The sequence below is a fragment of the Nelumbo nucifera genome, chromosome 3 (assembly GCF_055504915.1).
Source record: "Nelumbo nucifera cultivar China Antique chromosome 3, China Antique-T2T, whole genome shotgun sequence".
In the NCBI taxonomy this organism is placed as follows: Eukaryota; Viridiplantae; Streptophyta; class Magnoliopsida; order Proteales; family Nelumbonaceae; genus Nelumbo; species Nelumbo nucifera.
In genome coordinates, this window is record NC_142651.1 from 110,421,928 (window position 1) to 110,441,533 (window position 19,606).

General features: G+C 38.2%; 2 protein-coding genes and 1 pseudogene across 4 annotated transcripts; 1 reads left to right on the forward strand and 2 right to left on the reverse strand.

Moving 5' to 3' along the window:
- Positions 1-291: 291 nt before the first annotated feature.
- On the reverse strand, positions 292-5,457 carry LOC104607159 (two-pore potassium channel 5-like; annotated as a pseudogene). The gene is made up of 2 exons (XR_016084138.1): positions 4,030-5,457; positions 292-752 (listed from the first exon to the last, which is right to left on the reverse strand). The product of XR_016084138.1 is annotated as a two-pore potassium channel 5-like (transcript).
- Positions 5,458-5,596: 139 nt separating this feature from the next.
- On the reverse strand, positions 5,597-11,050 carry PDE320 (pigment defective 320). 2 transcript variants are annotated; one of them, XM_010272712.3, is made up of 5 exons: positions 10,571-11,050; positions 9,300-9,546; positions 7,809-8,163; positions 6,831-7,168; positions 5,597-5,980 (listed from the first exon to the last, which is right to left on the reverse strand). In XM_010272712.3, the coding sequence occupies exons 1-5, from the start codon at positions 10,840-10,842 to the stop codon at positions 5,783-5,785; spliced, it is 1,410 nt and encodes a 469-aa protein (XP_010271014.1). In that variant the 5' UTR covers positions 10,843-11,050; the 3' UTR covers positions 5,597-5,782. The 2 variants fall into 2 exon arrangements, with proteins under 2 accessions (XP_010271014.1, XP_088757537.1); XM_088901411.1 differs by having other exon boundaries at positions 9,300-9,554; positions 10,571-11,040.
- A 4,836-nt stretch (positions 11,051-15,886) lies between these two features.
- LOC104607161 (acyl transferase 4-like) lies at positions 15,887-18,597 on the forward strand. Its single transcript, XM_010272713.3, has 2 exons — positions 15,887-16,359; positions 17,561-18,597. The coding sequence occupies exons 1-2, from the start codon at positions 15,901-15,903 to the stop codon at positions 18,434-18,436; spliced, it is 1,335 nt and encodes a 444-aa protein (XP_010271015.2). The 5' UTR covers positions 15,887-15,900; the 3' UTR covers positions 18,437-18,597.
- Positions 18,598-19,606: the final 1,009 nt, after the last annotated feature.

The window sequence follows — 19,606 nt, forward strand, 5'->3', positions numbered from 1 at the left end:
TATTGTGAAATGGTAATTTTGTATGCATGGGCGGACTAATTATCCCTGATTTGGCTGTGCTCTGTGTAGAGACTAGAGATGAGATCTACAAATTGTATTACAATTTTATGCTCATGTTATTCCAACTTATATATAAGAGACCTGCATAATATCGGCAAACTTAAGTATGACAAATTAGTTTGATTCTTCATGGTGATGTCTAAGCTCCGCCTTGGCCTGGCATCATGGTAAGTATTCTAACACCCAGCCTCAGAATATAAATACTCCCGTAATCAAGCAGAAAGACTGAAATAAGAGAATCAACCCAATCTTCAAATGTTTCTCTTTGGAGATCACTACAATAACATAAAGGGCATCACACATTTGAGTCATTCCCTTGGCAAAAGCTTGGTTTAATACAATGAGAAGCCACTTTGCTCCTAAAAAATTTCAATCAGATGTTTATATACATCCTTCCTTGACATATTTTGGTAATTTCCAGCTACAACTTATGGGCCTAAAACCCAGACATCTTTCTTCCCCATTCCCCTCTCTTCCATATAAACAAAGAATCCTGCTTCTTCTACCTCCCCATCACCCAAGTCTCTCCAATAGATCAGGCAGTGTTATCTTCCCAGTGTTGTTGGGGTCAATCTTCTTGAACTGATTGCAGATCTGCAGTATATCTTTTTCACCAAATTTTCTCATCTCCTTAAGCTTGTATACAACAAACATACTCTGACTTACTGGGAAAAAATGGAACTTTAAGGCCTCTTCAACAGGATTAATAAAAAAAGGTAATTATTAAATAACAACACAATAAATTTTACTTTTAGATTGTAAAAGTTTTCAAAATCTATGCTTAAAGCAGAAACAAATAGAGCAAAAATTGCATGAATGATGAACCACTAGTTCTACAGTAGACATGGCTCCATTATCCTTTGTGTGCTAATAGGGAGTTCATAGAAGCATAGAAGGAAAACTAAACAGTCAGGATATTCCAACCAAACAATAAGCATACATTTCTATCCAGGAAAATAAATAGTTATGCGGTCTTAGAACAAACCAAAAGTACAAAATTACTAAGAAACTATCCAATTCACAATATTTTTACCTAAAATCTCTTCTAGGTAATATTTATACTGTATCAATGCACCCCTGCATATGTGCTGTGTTGTTGCTCCACCATCTAGATGATCCAATGCCATTTCTTTTGTGAAATTACAGATACACATGGATTTCCATATCAGAAACATGCATGTAGACGTTATTCAACTGTATTTTTTATAAGCTTCCCCATTTATTAATTTGGTACCGTCCAGTTGAAAAGAATGGATGCGGCTATATTTCTCCTTCAAACAGATCCAGTTAGAAAATACCCAGTTTCATTAATACATGGGAGACTGCTTGGATCCACCCCAGAGTAGGCCAAACAAAACCACATCCTAAGCAAAATCTCATCATTAGCAATTTATTCTAATATTAACATGATAAATTTATGCCTGGAAGAACCTTTTCTTTTCAGGGCAATTGCTTGGTGTCATGCCAAAGATCAGGTCCATATCCAGTATACCCCTCCCAAGACCGCAGGTAGATGGACCAACACTGGGTAATTGCCTTTATGAATAGCGTTTTTTTTTTAAAGTTTTTATACTTAAATGCTAACTAAGTTCGTATCAAAAGAAAGCAAGAAATTCAGTTGTATGATGATTATAGTGACATGAAAATAAATTGCCAGGTCAAAAGATCATGATGATTGGTACTTATCTGTTATAACTTTCTTAATTAGTGGAGGATGGTTTCCTTTCATTCCATGTTGAAAACAGCAAAGAACATGATGATGATGATGAGGTAAATTATCTGTCATTTTGGTGGATGATATGGAAGATGTAATGATTTACAGGGTTTTATGCTTCTATATTTCCTAATTACATTGTATACATGTTTTAAATACATCTGGCAAGACCCATCCGAAACCTAACCAGTGGTTAAATGAGATGGATCACAGTTAGTCTAGTCCTAGGGCTTTGTTATGATAATGTATGAGACTTGGGGCTTCTTCAGTTTCCTACTTTTCAACAGTATAGTCCAGGCGTGATTAAATGCAAAATAATTTGTTCTCCAGACCAAAGTTGTTGGTCCTAATGCTTAGTTTGGAAGGAGTACAAATACAAATATGTAGAGTGCAAAACCTTGTCTTTTGTATGTATTTGCACAGTACATATTTGTATTTGTACTCCTTCCAAACTGAGCCTAAAATGCAAGTACAGTACTGGTGGGAAAATTAAAGGGCATATTCTACATAGAGACAGAAGGAAGCACCCAACACAATATTTGAATTGATGTCATCAACACTAGCTCATACAACTTCAGCTCAGCAATCAGTTGTGCCAACTTACATTAAACTAAGATGGCTTGGTCTTACTATGACATAGGAAACTTGGAGTCTAGGGACCCCAGAAAATCCAGATTGCTCAGGCGAATCACTTACAAAAAAGGGCAGCCCAGTGCATGAGGCTCCCGTCAATATGGGATCTGGGGAGGGATAAAAACACACAGCCTTACCTCTGTACATACAGAGAGGCTGTTTCAAGAATCACCTACAACTTGAGGAAAATTCTATCACAATCAAATTGCTAGTGAACTGCTATGAAGGGTGGTTCGTGCCCAAAAAATGAGAATCATTTTGATACTACAAAATAAATGGTTGCCTCTTTCATTACATCTCCAAGACAATCAAAGAATATCCGTATGGTCAAATGGTTTCTTGGACTTGGAAATTTAGTGTTTTCAATTGGTAATAAAATGGGGTTCTATTATCAAAATCCCATGAGTAACAAAATTCATATGAAACCACTATCAGAGTCAAAACAAGGACACACCAAAAGAGAAACGGGTAAAAGGACACGAGTGATTTATACATAGACAAAGGAAGAAATAGATATACGCACAGACACATGATCAAAAGTATATACAATGCCATACCTGTCAAAAAAAAAAAAAAAAAAAAACAACACTATGCAGCAATTTACTTGCTGTTAAAAAAGAAGATTGTTGTTTCCTCTTAACTGCAAAAAATCTAGAACTACCATTAACCTTTCCACAAAAAAAGCCAGTAGCCTTTTTTAAACTAGAAGGTAATAACACTAAAAACTGGCCTCAACAAGACCGAGACTAAACAATATGCAAGCAATGTTGTCAAAATCTTGCGATTTACAATATGATACACAGTTTGAATCATGAATCCCAAGGGTTTTGATTCGAATCTTATGTCTGAATCATTTTCTGCAAAATCCTACGATTTGATTCATAAATCTTACGATTTCTATGATTCACTAAGATTCAATAGACTTGATTAAGAATTAGTTCTCTACTTTGGCTTTTTTTTTGTTTGTTTATATTTAGTTTTGTCAAGGGAGACTTTTTTAAAGCCCTTACTAGAAAACTATTTATTTATGTTATTTAAGACAAGAAGTTGAGTTTATTTTCCATATATGTAGGTTAAAGAGCCATTGTATGTATATTTGTTTGATTTTCAAGTCCAACTTCATTATATCATCTTAGGCTTCTATTGTATGAGTGTTAAATTCTATTGTTTTAAGTACATATATGGTAGATATAGATTAAAAACAGAGTAAAGTCACTTTCCTATATATGTTTAACCTTTTAGCATATCTATATTTTATTTTTTGACATGTTTGTAAAAAATAGAAATAATCTTACGATTCGATTCAACTTTCTCTACGATTTACGATACGGTTACGATTTTCAAAACATTGTATGAAAGAATGTAATAACAGTTCAAAGCCTTAGCTAGTTCAACTTATATTTCCTGTTTCACAAAATTATCATAGAACAAAATTCTCAGTAGAAACAGATATCCCAGATCTATTATGTAGACCAATAATTTGTTCTCAGTTCATAGGATCTGAAAGAATTCTAAGTTAAATTACTATGCTATAAGAATCTTAAATTCCACCCAACAACACAAAATAAGCAGGAAACAGTTGGTGGAACAAATGAAAGAAAAAGGACAACAGAACACCCAACCTGATGAACCCATTGTTATTCAAATTGGCAGCAAGCAAATCTTCAACAGTAATGTCTCTATGCAAAACCCACTTCGCAATTGTGTTGTGCCTCTTATCAATCCTTGCCTCAGCCAAATACAGAAATGCCCGAGCCACCGCCAGCATCAATAACAGAAGCCAAGCCGAAGCAAACAACCTCCCGGCTCCCGGGCAAAGTCTTCCCCATATCCAACTGTCGTAACTGACATACCCACCAAGTAAACAGAATCAACGCAGTCCAACCTCTCCACAAAGCACAAAACCATAGAACCCGTGCCAATACACAGCACAGCCACCCCAAGTGCAAGGCCCACCTTCATCCTGATCCTCATCCTTCCTTTCTCCACATCAAAAATGTAGTCCTTGGCAGAGAACCTTCCATGTCCATAGCTTACACTGACTTGAATGCTGGTTAAGATCATGGTTTCCTGTAAGTCCAGCACATAATTCACAGCCCCAGCAAGCAGTATATCTATGAAGCCGAACCCTACTAGTACAAATCCACAAGCTAGCACCTTAGTTGCCGGGGTCAGTGGAGTGATGATGTCGCCAAAGCCGATAGTGCACATGGTGACGATTCAGAAGTAGAGTGCATCAACGACAGAGTGCGTCTCGATGCCGGAGAAGCTTTCACGATTGAAGTAGAGGTTTGTGAACCTCGTTCTGGTTTTGTTTGAGGTCCCGCATAACTGCCTAACATGGCCGGGGCCGTCTTGGACCGGTGGAGACCGGCCTTTCTTATTACGGGCATGTGGTGGTGACGTGGTGTGGACTCGGTTGAAGGTTCTGAAGGCGGAGTGAGGACGTTGAGGGGGTATCTCCAAATGAGTCTTCGATTTCTTCGAAGATGCCTTTGTTTTTGAGTGATTTGAGAAAGATTTGAGAGGTGGGTTTTTGTTGGGGAGGCAAGAAACGGCTCTTCGGCTCCCTATCCATCAAAAATTTGGAAACGCATGCAATATTTTCTGGGATATTGTTTGTTTCCAAGACTATTTTTGGTTTGAAGGTTCCTTTCCTTTCCCTACTTTTTTTTCCTTCAAACCAAACAAAGCCGAAAAGAGAAAGCAACTACAGAGATTTTTGTTGAGTTGAGCGTTCAATTTACTGCGTACATAGCAGAGATATCATTCATGGGGAGTTCCCATGAATGAACCATAATACAGCAGCTCCAGCTCCAAGGGAGCCAGATAATGCCTGGCCCTGTGACCTAGTCTCGATTCTCGAGGGCCTACTCAGCCTCGCTAGCACTTTAAGGTCCTCAACTCCTGAGGGACATTGGACTGGTACCAATCACCAAGCCTCCGACCTCCTTATGGCATGTTCTCAGCACAACCCACCAAGACCAAACATTGTCGACAAGTTCACGTTCCAAGATGTTTGCCCCTCTTCACTCTTCAGCTAGTAGGTAGTGTAGGGACTAGGGTGTCGACCCCGCTCCCGCTCCCTGGAAAGCATGAAAAACCTTGGCAAAACACACTTTTTGTGTGGCATCTGGTGATGAATCTCAACTAGTAAATCATTTCTTTCCCCATAATGCATCCCACAAGGAAACAAACTCCACATGTTTTGAATTTTAAAAAGTACTTCTGTTTAATGCATGTCCATGCCATGAATAAACCATGCATTGAAAAAGAATTGAAAACTTAATATGCATATATAGCCACTGATTAAAAAACCAATATAGTCCACAGTCCAAAAAAAATAAGGTCGTTTCCAAGTAAATGGTGTGATGCTTAGGTCTCAAAGAAACGAAGCTCCACCATGGCTTCACGATGCTTCGTGGAATACCAAGCAATCGCCTTTGCCGAGCCAAGAACTTGCAATGCATACTCAATGGCAAACATTGATTCATCAACATGGGTATGCCACCCTCTGCTGTTGAAGTCGAATGAAACTCTTGAATCAATTCGGAAACTGAAAGGTCCAACAATCTGCATCAAATAAATACATAGATGCTTTACTGCTTATCAAAAACTGAATAGGCAAATTCAACCTCGTTGTAAATAGAATGAAAATACTGACAGCATACATATGGAGAACAACTGATTGATATCATCTATGGTCGGTCAACAAAAAAAAAAAAAAAAAGAAAAGAAAGAAAAAAACAGACATTTGGCCCTGCCCAGCATATATACATCTTCACTGGGTAAATGCCTATCATCCAATCAAGTCTCACTCAATTGTCAAGAAAGTGGAGGATGGAAGTGCCAAGGCTTCAAGAAATAGTTCTAATTGACATTTATAAGGTAGCCAACCACTAAGACATTATTCCTGTGCCATAGCAGAGAAGATCAAAATAAATGGAAAGATTGCCTTACTCCCAAGAGCAACTTGCCCACCATTAGCACTCAATAAATGTCCAGATGAGAGTAACCAATTAGGTAATTAAATGGGAATCACAAATAGCTAAATGAATGTAAACTCAAATCCCCCCAAATACCCTGCAACGCAGGCCATTTTATCCAAGAAAGTGAACCAGACAGGCCAACAAAGTGTTGTTCCTAAAACAGGTAGTTACCGAGCAATGTTGTGCATCACTCCCAATGTTCACATTCTCGTTTTCATCTTTTCACAAATCACGCTTATGATATGAAGCAGTGAGATCTTTTTGCTTCTTTTGCACAACAAAAGAGATTTTTTTTTTCACTCTTTTCACATACATGCAGTAGCAGTAGTTGTGCTGCATGTCTGTTAGGACATTATGCTAAATTGCACCAAGTCCAGTGACAAGGTTTTCCAAGGATAGATAGATTAAGGAGGCCAGGAACCAAAATGAGGTACCTGTTGCTGAAGTGAAAGAGTAACATTTGGGCAAATTGCATGAAGAGCAGCCAAATCAGGTGGTTGAGAATTGTTAAGATCTTGTACCAGACGTGCGGCCCCAGATAGAAACTTTGAACCTGAAGGAAAATCCAAACGAGCATGCAATTGGCTAAGATCCAGGAAAAGCCTTTGAAAGTTTCCATGCTGAGCTGTGCAAGAAACAGATGCAAATAAATCTGCCAAAAAGGCACATTTTTTCCCTGGAAAATTTACATCGAAGCGCCCATAACCCTGCAACTCGTCTTCCCTCTTTAATCTCACTGAATTATCTCTGAAGGATGCAGTAGCTACAGTACCTGTATCATGTCAAATCAAGGTTTCTAAGTGTGTAAAGATGGTAGTAAATCATTGAGCCATTGAAGTTCAGATTAACGATTATGTATACCATAGTTAACCAAGTTCAAAGTATAATACTAAAAAGTAGCATCTTCGAGTTAGAATCAGATCCCAATTTATTACATTATTTATCAGGTAGCACTCATCGGAAAAAAAAAAGAAACGAAAAGAATAAAAAAGGCAACATTACTCAGCAGATATAGGGTGAACAAACACCACATCTAGCAAGAATATGTGATTCAGGATAGGATGTGTGGTATACATGGAGATCAAGACCACCATTCAATGTCCTAGCTAGATATAAATACTCATGCATGAAATTTGGGATCATTCAATTTGGGAAGAAGAAAAAAAAGAAAACCCTTCTTGGCCTAAGTGGTCTCTATCATTTGGACTCCATAATGCTGGATTGCCGGGTCCTGAGATGCTGCACCAGATCCATTAGATTGGCACAGATAAGAAGTTGAGTTTCTCATCATTCCGTCTGATTTAAGCCTTCCTCTAAAGGTGGTTTTTGGAATGCACAAACAAATATAGCTATTACTTAAACATGTGGAAACCCAAAACTAAATTTCAAGGAGTGCAGTTGCTGTAACTTACCAACAGTGGCTGATGCTGAAATATGTGGATCTGACAGGAAAATGTCAAATGGTTGTACCATTTTCAATTTGCCTGATTTTCTTCTCCAAATGTCAACATTCTTTTTTATGGAAAACGCGGATTTGACATACAACCCAGGCAGTAGAGATGGAGGTATTGGACCAGTTTGATCACTATTAAACTGCTTAGCAGCCCCACTAATATAATGTATGCAAAAATGATCATTGAAACCAGAATCAGAAGGAACAGAAGCCAGATCAGCTGTTATCAACAATGGAACATCCCAGTAAGTACCAACCTTGTCAACAAAAAGTCCTGGTGATGTTGCCTCTACAGTTAAATTGTGTTGTGGAAACTGCAGACATGTAAAGAACAAAATCCTAGTGAAGATACATTTCAAAATGTGGGAAAAGAGGCAGGTTTTGCAGATATATGAGAAATCTTCAGTACAGAACAACAAAGTTGATCGAATTGGCAGATTTTTGAGGTGAAACCTAGAAATGATTATAAGGGGGGACAGACTCCACCAATTCCAGAGGGTTTCTTTTTCTTAAAAAAAAAACGTTTGGATATGGTGTTCAAGTCATCTTGGAAACCTTCAGCAGGTTATGGAAATCAATAAATGTCTGTTTCCATTTCTACTACTTGATCCAAAAACATCCTAAGATACCAAAACATGAAGTACAATTGACATTACAGATAAATAAAGGGACATTACCCAATGATGGTCCATGTTAATTGGGGTCTTGGTAGGGATAGACTGGATACAGACCAACTTTTTGGTATTTATCCTTTTTTTTGAACAAATAGGCAATAGCCACACTCAAACCCAAAGCCTCATCCTCACACTTGTCAATCCAAGATTTAACCATTGGACCAACCAATGGCCCTTTGGCGTAATAGCTAGATGAAGAAAAGAAATAAGACATGGAAGAGAACAGCAGTAACAGCTACTATGGCATTGAATTAACAAGAAAAGCAAAGATCCATTAAGGCTCAGTTTGTTTGCAATGCAAATTTCTTTTGCTAGGTGTAAATGCATGTGAGTGCAAATAGGCAGAGTGTAAATTCTGGTTTACTTTTGCTTCATATTTGACTCTATTTTTATTTGTTTGTGAGAACTAATTGAGGAAGTAAAATGATGCAGTCACCACCTTATATGGAGGAGAATAGAGATAGGAGGAAGGTTATTTATTTGGGAGTGAGGTAGGAAGCAAGATGATGTGCTATCTACTTTACATGAGAGAGAACTGAGGTAGCAAGAAGGTGGTACAGATTTTCCATCAGTTTTTGAGATGCAAAATTTGCACTTCCAATAATGAGACAATAAGTACAATTTTTGTATCAGATATGCATGCAAACAAATGGATGCAAAACCGAACCAGGGAAAATATGTGCATTTGTTTAAGATTTGCACTGCAAACAAAAATTAAAAGATAAAAAATATAATTACTTAGTGCCACATCAACCTTAAAGCCAATAAGTCCTTGCCTTGTGATCTAAAACTGCTTTCTTCCGATACCGCTTCTTATCACCACATGCTTCTGAGCTCACGAGCAATGTGTCATTTGGTGTGATCAAGAATTCTGAGCAGAAACCAAAGGCATACATTGATTTATCACAAAGGTGCTTGCCAAGGTTTTTTAACCATGAGGATTCTGGGGGCTCTCTTGATCCCTTGTCTTTCAAAGAAGATGCTAATTTCTGCAAATTGAATTGGCCTAGGAAAGTGGCAATCCTGCATGGCTTTAAAGTCAATTATTAGTAAGCATCAGCAGGCCAGTACCATTGAGCACAAATAGCAATGTTACAATTGGAAAGGAAAAAAAGTGATACGCTGTTTCTCTGTAAAAGAGATTTAAATATTTTCAATTGAAATAATCAGTTCTTATTTCCACCCCCTTTATAGAAAAAAATTTACACCCAATTTTATGGAGAAACAGATGCAGCCTAATGGTAATAGTCAGACTGGTTCACCAAAGACAGACAATATAAGTTACAAAGGCATACTGATTTATACATGGTACACATGTATATTAAGAGTGCATTGCCAATATTGCCAAACTACTCACAATTTAATCTTGAACTCAAGGGTTTCAATTTAAATATTACATATGAATTCGTTTCTGAAAATATCCTACAGTTACTGTTTGAATCTTATGATGCAATTCATGAATCTTATCATTGATATGATTCAGGAGATTTGGATCAGTTCAACTGAAACCTAGTTATTTACTTTGTCATTTATATATTTACTTTACTTATTTTTCAAGGTGTAACATGTTTTAAGTTTAACAACCTTACTAGAATAAGATTTGTTCAGGCTACTTAATACCTATAATTGAGTTTTTTTCTTCCCATAATACAATCAATTACACCATTACCTTCTTAAAAAAATTTGAATGCTTACTTGTTTTGGCCAACAGGCAAGTGAAGCAAATTGATCGCAGTTTAGAAGTCATTAACCAACTAACCATCAAATTTTCATCAAAGATGAAAACTACGTTACAGTAGAGATATAAAATTCGGGAATTCTTCAAAGTTGAGGATGACAAAAGAAATAAGTTCGAAGATAACTAATCCAAAACTAGTCCTTATAAAAGCCCCATTAACCAATCCCACCTACTTTACCTTCATCGAAAAAGTTAGCTATAACTTAGAACAGAATGGTAATATATGAATCCTGCCCATTGTTATCAAAAGAAAGACCTTGCCACGAGCTAAGATGTGGGGTTTGTTTTATTAAAATACAGAATAATTACCAGTTTTCGCCAAATGGGAAGGTGAGAACGCGTTGCAGAGCGAGCCCATCACCAACTCGAGCAGGATGGTCAGCGTAAGAAGGAAGGAAGAAGGCTGACATGAACCTCTGCATGAAATCGATCTGCTTAGGCCTTGATAGCTTGGTTCCTCTAGATAAACCCAAGGGGAGTGAGTCTCCAGGGACTGGTCGTGCGATTCCGTCAATCGTAATCGAGGTCGACATGTCCAGGTCCCCGAAGCCGTCGTCCATTGTCCATCTCAGCTTCTTCATTTTTCTCTACAGCTGAATCGAACGCTAGAAAACACTTGTAAGTCCTCTTTCTATGTCTTTTAAACCATAGAAAACCCGCTTCGACAGTTCAAGGAACTGAAACCCTAACTCAGCTACGACAGTTTTGGGGAAAAAGCTTTGAGTAGGTAGAACTGTAGGAGTGCTCCTTTATTCAAGGGCCACCGCCCATGAAGGAGAGCACATGAAAACCGTGAGAATTGAAACACTATCCAATTCTACCGAGTACTGAGGTCTGACGTCTGAGCTTGCGATGAGTCCGGTTGAAGTTTGGTTCATTTCGGGGTGAGCAATAAAACCAAAAAACCATACCGAACCGATGAAACCGAACCCAAAATTTCGGTTATATGAATCGGTTGGTTCGGTTTCGGTTCAGTATTTAAAAAAAACCGAAAATGTCAGTTCAGTTTCGATTAATCAATATAAAAAGAAAAATGGCCATTAACGTAACCGACTGGCATACATATATTTCTATATATTATATGTATATTATATATATTTTTAATATATTTTATATTATCCATATATTATAAATTAATAAATATGTATCATATATAATATATTATTTATTATTTAAAATATAATATGTTATATGCATTTCTAGTTTTTATTATATATTTAGTTATAATATATAGTATACATATAAAAAACCAAAAAATCAACAAATCAACAAATCAAATCGATGGTTAATCGAACCAATTAATCGATTGCCATCGATTTGGTTTCGATTACCAGTTTTCCAAAAACCAATAGTATCGATTCGGTTTAAAAAATAAGTTCACAGTTTGACCGTGGCACCCCAATTATTATTTGAGATTTGAGAAATGGAGAGACTTAGAGAAAGCCCTGACTTAACCTAGTGAGTATAGGCCAAATTTGAATCCAAATCATTATTATTATTATTTTTAAATATTTTCTTTTTGACTAACAAGTGGACTGAAATATCCAATTAATCATAATTGGATTAAATTCAAATATTACTTGCCTCTTTAGAATCACGTTAGATTTGAGATTTAGAAAAACTTATTATTTTATTTTATTTTATTTTATAAATTTATGCTGATTTTTATGTAGATTTATCAATAATTTAATGCAAGGTTCAAAGTATCGACATGTATCAGCTTGTATCGGTCGATATGTATTGTTCCGGGACCCCTCCAATATGCCCCTATAGTGGGTGTATCGGAGGTCTGACCGGTTCAGGGGGTAGAGGAGACCTAAACTGGTCCCCCTGAACCGGTTGCAAAAAAAAAAAAAAAAAAGGCTTGAAACATTGTATCGATTTGCTCGATACGCCCATACCTGTGTATCGGGTGTATCAATATTTTGAACCTTGATTTAATGGGAAAATGGCCGATCAGCCCAGATTTGGAATTTATAGGCTCAAAGTACTATCGGGGTAAGTGCCAGCTCAGAATTGATGCTAATTCACGGATGGACGTTGGTGCATAGAATGTGGATTATTGACCTTTTGAATGTTTATAGTTCTACAGTGAAAATCAGAAATTTGCATTGGGCAAATCCGTACTTCTCCGTAATTTAATTAGATTCAAATAAAATATTTGAAATATATAAACAAATCAAATTGAAATTTATGTTTTATGTATTTGTTAGATATTGGATCTAATTCTTATCATAAGAGATTCGAATAATTCCCCCATGTGAATTTCATCCATTCTATTTGCATTCGTTTTCTTAATTAATTCCTCCCAGTCAACAATTAGGTGGCTTTTGATAATTCAACTATAAAATTTACTTATATTGTTCAACTGCAAATCTAGAAAATAGGAAAAATGCTTTTCTGTTTTTCAAAGGCATTGAAAAATTATGATCGTTTGGTTGAATCAATTCTCCAATGTATGAAACTGTAAAATTTACAATATTTTACCATTGAAAATAGATTGTTTGATACACACGCACACACCAAAAACTTCTAACAATATAGATTTTGATCCGCACACAACCCCAAAAATTTGTAGTTTCATAAAATGAAATAAAAAAAAAACAGAAAATAACAATTGAGCCTGGCGGAGGATGCGCCTATTTCAGAACTCGCCAAAATCTAACTACTATCCTTTGGATTGTTGGTGTGTGTGCATTTGTATATGTATGTGTGTGTGTGCATTTATATATGGCAATATTTTTGAGATAAAATTATTTATAATTTATGAACAATTTTCCAACAGTTATAAGAGGGCAGTTTCTAAAATGAGAGTAAAGGATATATATATCCTCTTTATGCCTATTATACGTTTAGACAAGGAAAACATAAAACATCCAATAAATACTTTGGACCATTAAGTATGGACTGATCTAATTCAATGTCTTCTTGGTTCGTCCAATTCATCCAAATTGATATTAGTTGGGTAGAAGTGACCTCTAGTAAAGTCTAAACATGTGACATCTCTAGGGCACCCATGCCTCTACCTACGAGTGCTCACCTTAGACTAACAGAGCTTGCCTCGAGCAGCCGAGCCTCTGCGATAGTTAAACACTTAAACTATCATCCCAGTAAGGGTAAAGGGCAGTTTAGCTTACAAACTGAACTATATGTGTAAGAAAACACAGTTCACTAAGACGAGCTGCACCAGAAGAAACACCCAAGCTTCACCATGCACAAACAACGTGGTTTTCCCATGCACAAACAACGTCGCATATAAACCACTTGAATGTGTCTCATAGCTCAGGTGTCTTGGCCTACCGCCAGGTATCCAATACTTCTCCGATGCGTTTCTTTTGGCACGAGCATCCCCAATCTATATAAAGGTTAATTGAGCGTTCATTACACACTTTTGGCTTCATTTATTACTACCTTTCACAACCTTTCACACCTTAGATAGCACAACCTCCTACTGACTTGCTCGTCCAAGTTACAAGCTCGGGGTTTTACCCTAGGCCCTTTGACTTCCCTTTTTCTTGCAGGTACCTTACTGATCTCAAATTGTCTCCAAGCCTGTATAGCGACATTTGATCTTCATCAATATACTTGATGTTTTTCTTTTTTGCTGCAAACTAATTGATAGTTGACAATTGTTGGATTTTAATCTCATTAGAGATTAAGTCCAATGGGCTTTGATTGATTAATTACATGAAAAAAACACCTGCACACATGTCTTGAAAAATAGTTTTTTCTCTTACTAAAACCAATTTTTAATGTGGGGCACATTGGAAAATTACAAAATTTGTTTTGTGTTTTTAAATAGGAGCTTATTTACACTCCTTAGATATGAAGAGGAGAGTATAGAGGTTTGCTAACGCACAATGCATGTGTACATGTGCGGTACAATGAGATGCTTTAGAGACGCACTTTTCTCGCACTTCACGTGGCTCGCAAGGGACGACTTTCACTTTTGGTGCGAGGTTGACCGTTGGTGTTTTCAATGGCCACGATTCGATCAGGTGTGATCAAGAAAAACTATTCAAAGTTAATAGTTGATGTAACGGTTTCTGGTCACGTATCAATTTTTTGGCTAAGTACCTCGTCAGCTCCCCAGAGGCCTATGACTCAGAGGCTGAAGTGGAGCTCCCTGGTGGCGAGCTACCTAGTGGCGAACTGCCTGGTGCCGAACTGCCTGGTGGTGAGCTACCTAGTGGCGAACTGCCTGGTGGTGAGCTACCTTGATGAGTTGCTTGGAGGTGAGCTACCTTGATGAGCTGCTTGGTGGTGAGCTACCTTGATGAGCTGCCTGGTGGTGAGCTACCTTGAGGGTTGCTCTTTTAGAGGCCTGTAAGGAACCAAATGTCAGAGGACCCAAGGTGGCTAACCCGATGAGGTCACTCCGATGCCTAAGTTAGCACTTAGTGGAGAGCTGAGAATGATATTAGAGAATGAGAGAGCTAGAGAGCAGAGGTTACCCATCCTCCTTTCGCCCCTAGGGGGTGAGGTCTTTATATACTGGAGTCCTTGTGGGTTAGGTGGAGCAGTTCCTGGATTCCCGCTGTGATGAGACCTGCTTTCGTGTTAGGTGGGGATAAAGCCACCAACTGGTAAGGTTGCCCATTTCCGCTTGACTCAGGGAGTGGGTGAGCTAATATAGCCGTTACAAATCACAATCCCGTAAAATGCGGGGTACGGTGGTGAGCTCATCGGGGTTGTCAGGTTGGCGCCTGTGTCAGGCCGCCAGGTCGGTGCCTGGGCCAAGCCGCCAGGTCGCGCTTGGGCCAGGCCGCCAGCTTGTGCCAGGGCCAGGCTGCCAGCTCGTGCCAGGGCCAGGTCGCGCCAGGGCCAAGCTACCAGGGCCAGGCCACCAGGTCGCGCTTGTGCCAGGCCACGCTTGTGCTAGGCTACGCCTGGTGGGACACTATCAACTTAGCAAAGGTAGGTTGTTGCCAAAGTGGTCCCGGGTGTCACCTAGTTGTTCTGAGGTGCCAAGTGTCATAATGTCATTGGAGGGCCAAATCCTTCCTCATCAACAGTCATTAACTATTAGGAGCCTTTTCTGAACCAACACATTCTTCTACTCCATGACTTTAAAAATTATTTAAAGAGCGTGAATCAAGCATTTGCACACACAAGTTTCGAAAATCACTTTTGTCACTCTCAGTCTGATCTGCTACTGTCTCATAGAATGTTTCTTCGAAGACTCTTCAACTTTGCTGGTTGCATATTCTCGCCCAAGGCTTTGTTGTATCCTGTGTATAGACTTGTCTATATCCCAACAACAAACTCAGTAGAATTGAATGAGGGCAAATAACATTTTAAAGACAATATCTTCATACGCGCATCATATAACTTCTCCTCCAAATTTCAATGTCCCCAATAACCAACAATAATTATTAATTATTGCTGTGTTTGCACCTACTCTACTAGAATATTATCCACAAATAACTAAAAGAATATAATAAATGTACTTACGTTTTAGTTTTACTCGAGCTTGTGAGTCCAAGCAAAGCTAAGGAAGTCATCCAATCCCCAAGTTCACACTACATACATATGCAACTTAACCTACTCTTCTAAGTTAAGCATTTTCGACCTTTATCTATATCTATATATATATATATAGCGTGCGCTTGCTTCATCAATTGCAATTGCTTGTGTGGATGTACTTCCCGGCCCCCAAGAAGCAAGAGCCCATCATGGCTTTCTCTGTGAAGCGAACTGCTGGAGGATTGGTTCCACCATCTAAAACGACGCCCACAGGAGGCACCCTCCATCTCTCAGCCATTGATAGGCTGCCGGCCTTGAGATGCTATGCTAGGACATTGCATGTCTTCAGGCATGGCCCAGCTGAAGTTGCCACGCTCATCAAACATGCCTTGTCCAAGGCACTGGTTCCATACTATCCTCTTGCAGGGAGGCTCAAGGAGTCGAGCAGCCTAGGCGGCGTCCAGGTTGCCTGTACCGGAGAAGGTGTCTGGTTTGTCGAGGCATTTGCTGATTGTGGCCTTGACGCTGTCAATTATTTCGACAATGTTTATAAGGTCCCCCATGATGATCTCCTTCCCGACTTTGTTCCCCAAACCCATGCCCTTGCCATGAATCCTCTTGTGCTAATGCAGGTATATAGCTAGAAGAGCCGTGATTCAGTGAGAATGGGTTTTTGATGAATCAGGGATATGATTACTGCACTTCACACCGACCTCACCCCATCATTAGACCTGTTCATAGGCTGGGCTTTAGGCCTAACTTTGCACTGTTTTGGGCTTGAGCTTCGGGTTGGGCCCATTCAATTTTTGGTAAAAACCAAACCCAAGTCCAGAACATGAATAGGTCTACTCCCCAATCCCCATGAATAATAAATAATACACACGTATAGAAGATTTTCCCGGTGCATGGTTGGAACGTGTTGTGAGGTTGGTGTGAAGAGCGATATATGAGGAACATATGGAATATGTGTATGAGTATCTTTTCTAGGTTTCCTAACACTAAGGCCATGTTTGGGAGTGCTTAAGTTAAAAATAAGTGCTCATCAAATAAGCACTTATTTAAAATAAGCACTTATTTTATATTGGCCGTTTGGTAATCTTTTTCTCTAATAAGCACTTAAATAAGCATTTGTGACTATTTTGTCTTTCATTTTCTATCAAGTTTTCAAAATATACCCTTTAAAAGAACTTTTACGAAAGCATTTTTACAAAAGCACTTTTATAAAACCACTTTTACGAAAGAACTTCTAAGAAAGTACTTTTATGAAAGTATTTTTTTATAAAAAACACTTATAAAAGTACTTTTACGAAAGCACTTTTATTCGTAAAAGTACTTTTGTAAAAGTGCTTTCGTAAAGGTGCTTTCATAAAAGTGCTTTCGTGAAAGTATTTTTATAAAAATGCTTTTTGTAAAAATCCTTTCATAAGAATACTTTCTTAAAAGTGCTTTCTAAAAGTACTTTTATAAAAGTGTTTTCATAAAAGTATTTCTATAAAATTCAAGTAGGGATAATTTTATAAGGGGTATTTTAAAATTCAACTAGGGATAATTTTGGAAGAAAAAAACTGAATAAGTACTTATTATATAAGCACTTAAAAAAAGCTAGAAATTTAGACTTAAAAAATAAGCACTTGAAAAAATTTTAAAATAAGTACTTATTTTGAGCTTATTTTCCAAATATCAATAAGTGTTTAATGGCCCAAATAAACACTTATTTTAAATAAAAAAAAACTCCCAAACATGCCCTAATACATCTAATATTACTTGTCAATTCATTCACTAGTCATAATTCATGAGCTTGCTTTATTTATTTATTTTTACATTAATTGTCAGGTGACTCAGTTTAAATGCAACGGGTTTGTGATGGGGCTCATATTTTGCCATAGTATTTGTGATGGCCTTGGAGCTGCACAATTCCTGAATGCTATAGGCGAGATGGCCAGAGGTCTGCAACATCCCAGTATTGCCCCAGTTTGGCACAGAGAAGCCCTCCCAAGTCCACCACCACCAACAGGCGTGGCCAGAGACGACCCAAATCTACCATCACCACCACCATTTCCATCCCTACCGGACTACCAGCTAGAGCATGCGTCCATAGATGTTACTCTAGACCGAATCAATCAACTCAAGCTTGAATTCTCAGAGCTGACAGGTGGTCGACGTTGCTCCACATTTGAAGTCGTAGCTGCCACAATGTGGAGGTGCAGAACACGGGCGCTAAATTTCAAGGGCGATACCAAAGTCGATCTTGTGTTCTTTGCGAACGTTCGTCACCTCCTTCACCCTCCACTGCCAGATGGTTACTATGGTAATTGTTTCTTTCCGGTAACGGTGACGACCAATTGTGAGACGGTCTCACGCGCATCAAATGCGGAGGTTGTGAAATTAATACAAGAGGCCAAGGCTCAGCTGCGGGTCCAATTCACCAAGTGGATGAAGGGTGATGATGCGGGGGAGGGTATGGACCCATTCGCCCCACCTCTGGCGTACACCACACTGTTTATATCCGAGTGGGGCAGATTGGGGTTCAACCAGGTGGACTATGGGTGGGGTCCCCCAGTTCACATGGTCCCCATACAAGGCTCTAGTATCATCCCCGTGGCAATTATAGGATGTCCACCAACACCAAGGAAGGGAGTCCGTTTGATGACGTGGAGTGTCCAGGGGGTCCACCTACCACAGTTGCTTGATCAAATGTCAAGGCGTTAGTGGTAACCCCAATTAGAAAATAATTTCTTCACCGAATGAATAATGGGTGCAATTAATATTGCATTGAGAAAAATTGCCATCAAAATTTTATAATGATATGCTACGTACGTACTTATTTTCATTATCATCAACTCTCATCAAGGGCTAAGATTTGTGCTGTATATGATATTCACGATGCGAGGCTTGAAAATTAAGACATAACAATGGAACTGACTCAGACTGTATATATATTATGGGTATGGGTTAGGGGTTGGGGTATCAGGTATGCCTTGCCGCAGCTCATCAGTTGGGTGAGAAATCCCATTTCTATTTCTGCTCTTTCTTTTCTTGGAATCCATTTGAAGTGGAAGCAAACATTTTCGTTGGTTAAGATAGATAGAGGGATTATTTCCATAAACCTCTATTAGAGGCATATGGCCCATACATGAGGAAATGGCACTTGCAATCACCGTCTCCTACTCCTTTAGCCATTGAAAGCCCAAATGGTATTTCCTTATTAGTTTATGAAAACTCGTGCTATATAGCCTGTAGAAACATTGAAGGATCCAATGATCCAATCAAACTACTTGCTAGCTAGATCATTATACGTGATGCCCTTGAGTTCATCAGATGTCAATATCAAGATAAGTTGTATTTCTGTTAGGAATGATCATTCTTAGGGTCTATTCACTCTTATCTCTTTTATGTATTCATTTTCTCTTAGCCCTTTTTAGAATTTAGAATTCAACGTTCAAGCCTTAGTCTGGCCCAGCCCAACAAAGCATAGGTTTTTGTGCTTGCAACGAACTTATGATATATTATTCAATTATAATTATATTATTAAACATATACTTATATATATATATATATATATTAATTTATGTGTATCCAAAAATACATCTTTTAAAATTGTTCTTTACAATACAATTTATATTTCTGATGCTTTATACCATGATTGATTTCAATTAGATTCATTGAAATGAAAGCCTTGCAACTTGCAGCAACTAGAGGGGTGATCATTACAAAAGCTGTGGGTTAATGGAGACCAAAGACTTGGACTAAAATGGGTTGGAGGCTCCACCAATGCTGCACATTCTAAAGAATTATTTATGGTCTGTACGCACCGGCATTTTATGGGTTTGACTAACCCCATCGACATCATGAATACTGAAAACACATGTCATATCAACC

What these genes read in the sequence shown, in the direction of transcription:
- PDE320 (XM_010272712.3), bottom strand. Translation starts at nt 10,842, where the DNA reads ATGAAGAAGCTGAGATGGACAATGGACGACGGCTTCGGGGACCTGGAC. An exon ending in TTCCCATTTGGCGAAAACTG is followed by an intron (nt 9,547 to 10,570) that starts GTAATTATTCTG and finishes AAAGCCATGCAG; the next exon opens with GATTGCCACTTTCCTAGGCC. An exon ending in AAGCAGTTTTAGATCACAAG is followed by an intron (nt 8,164 to 9,299) that starts GCAAGGACTTAT and finishes ACATGTCTGCAG; the next exon opens with TTTCCACAACACAATTTAAC.
- LOC104607161 (XM_010272713.3), top strand. Translation starts at nt 15,901, where the DNA reads ATGTACTTCCCGGCCCCCAAGAAGCAAGAGCCCATCATGGCTTTCTCT. An exon ending in ATCCTCTTGTGCTAATGCAG is followed by an intron (nt 16,360 to 17,560) that starts GTATATAGCTAG and finishes ATTAATTGTCAG; the next exon opens with GTGACTCAGTTTAAATGCAA.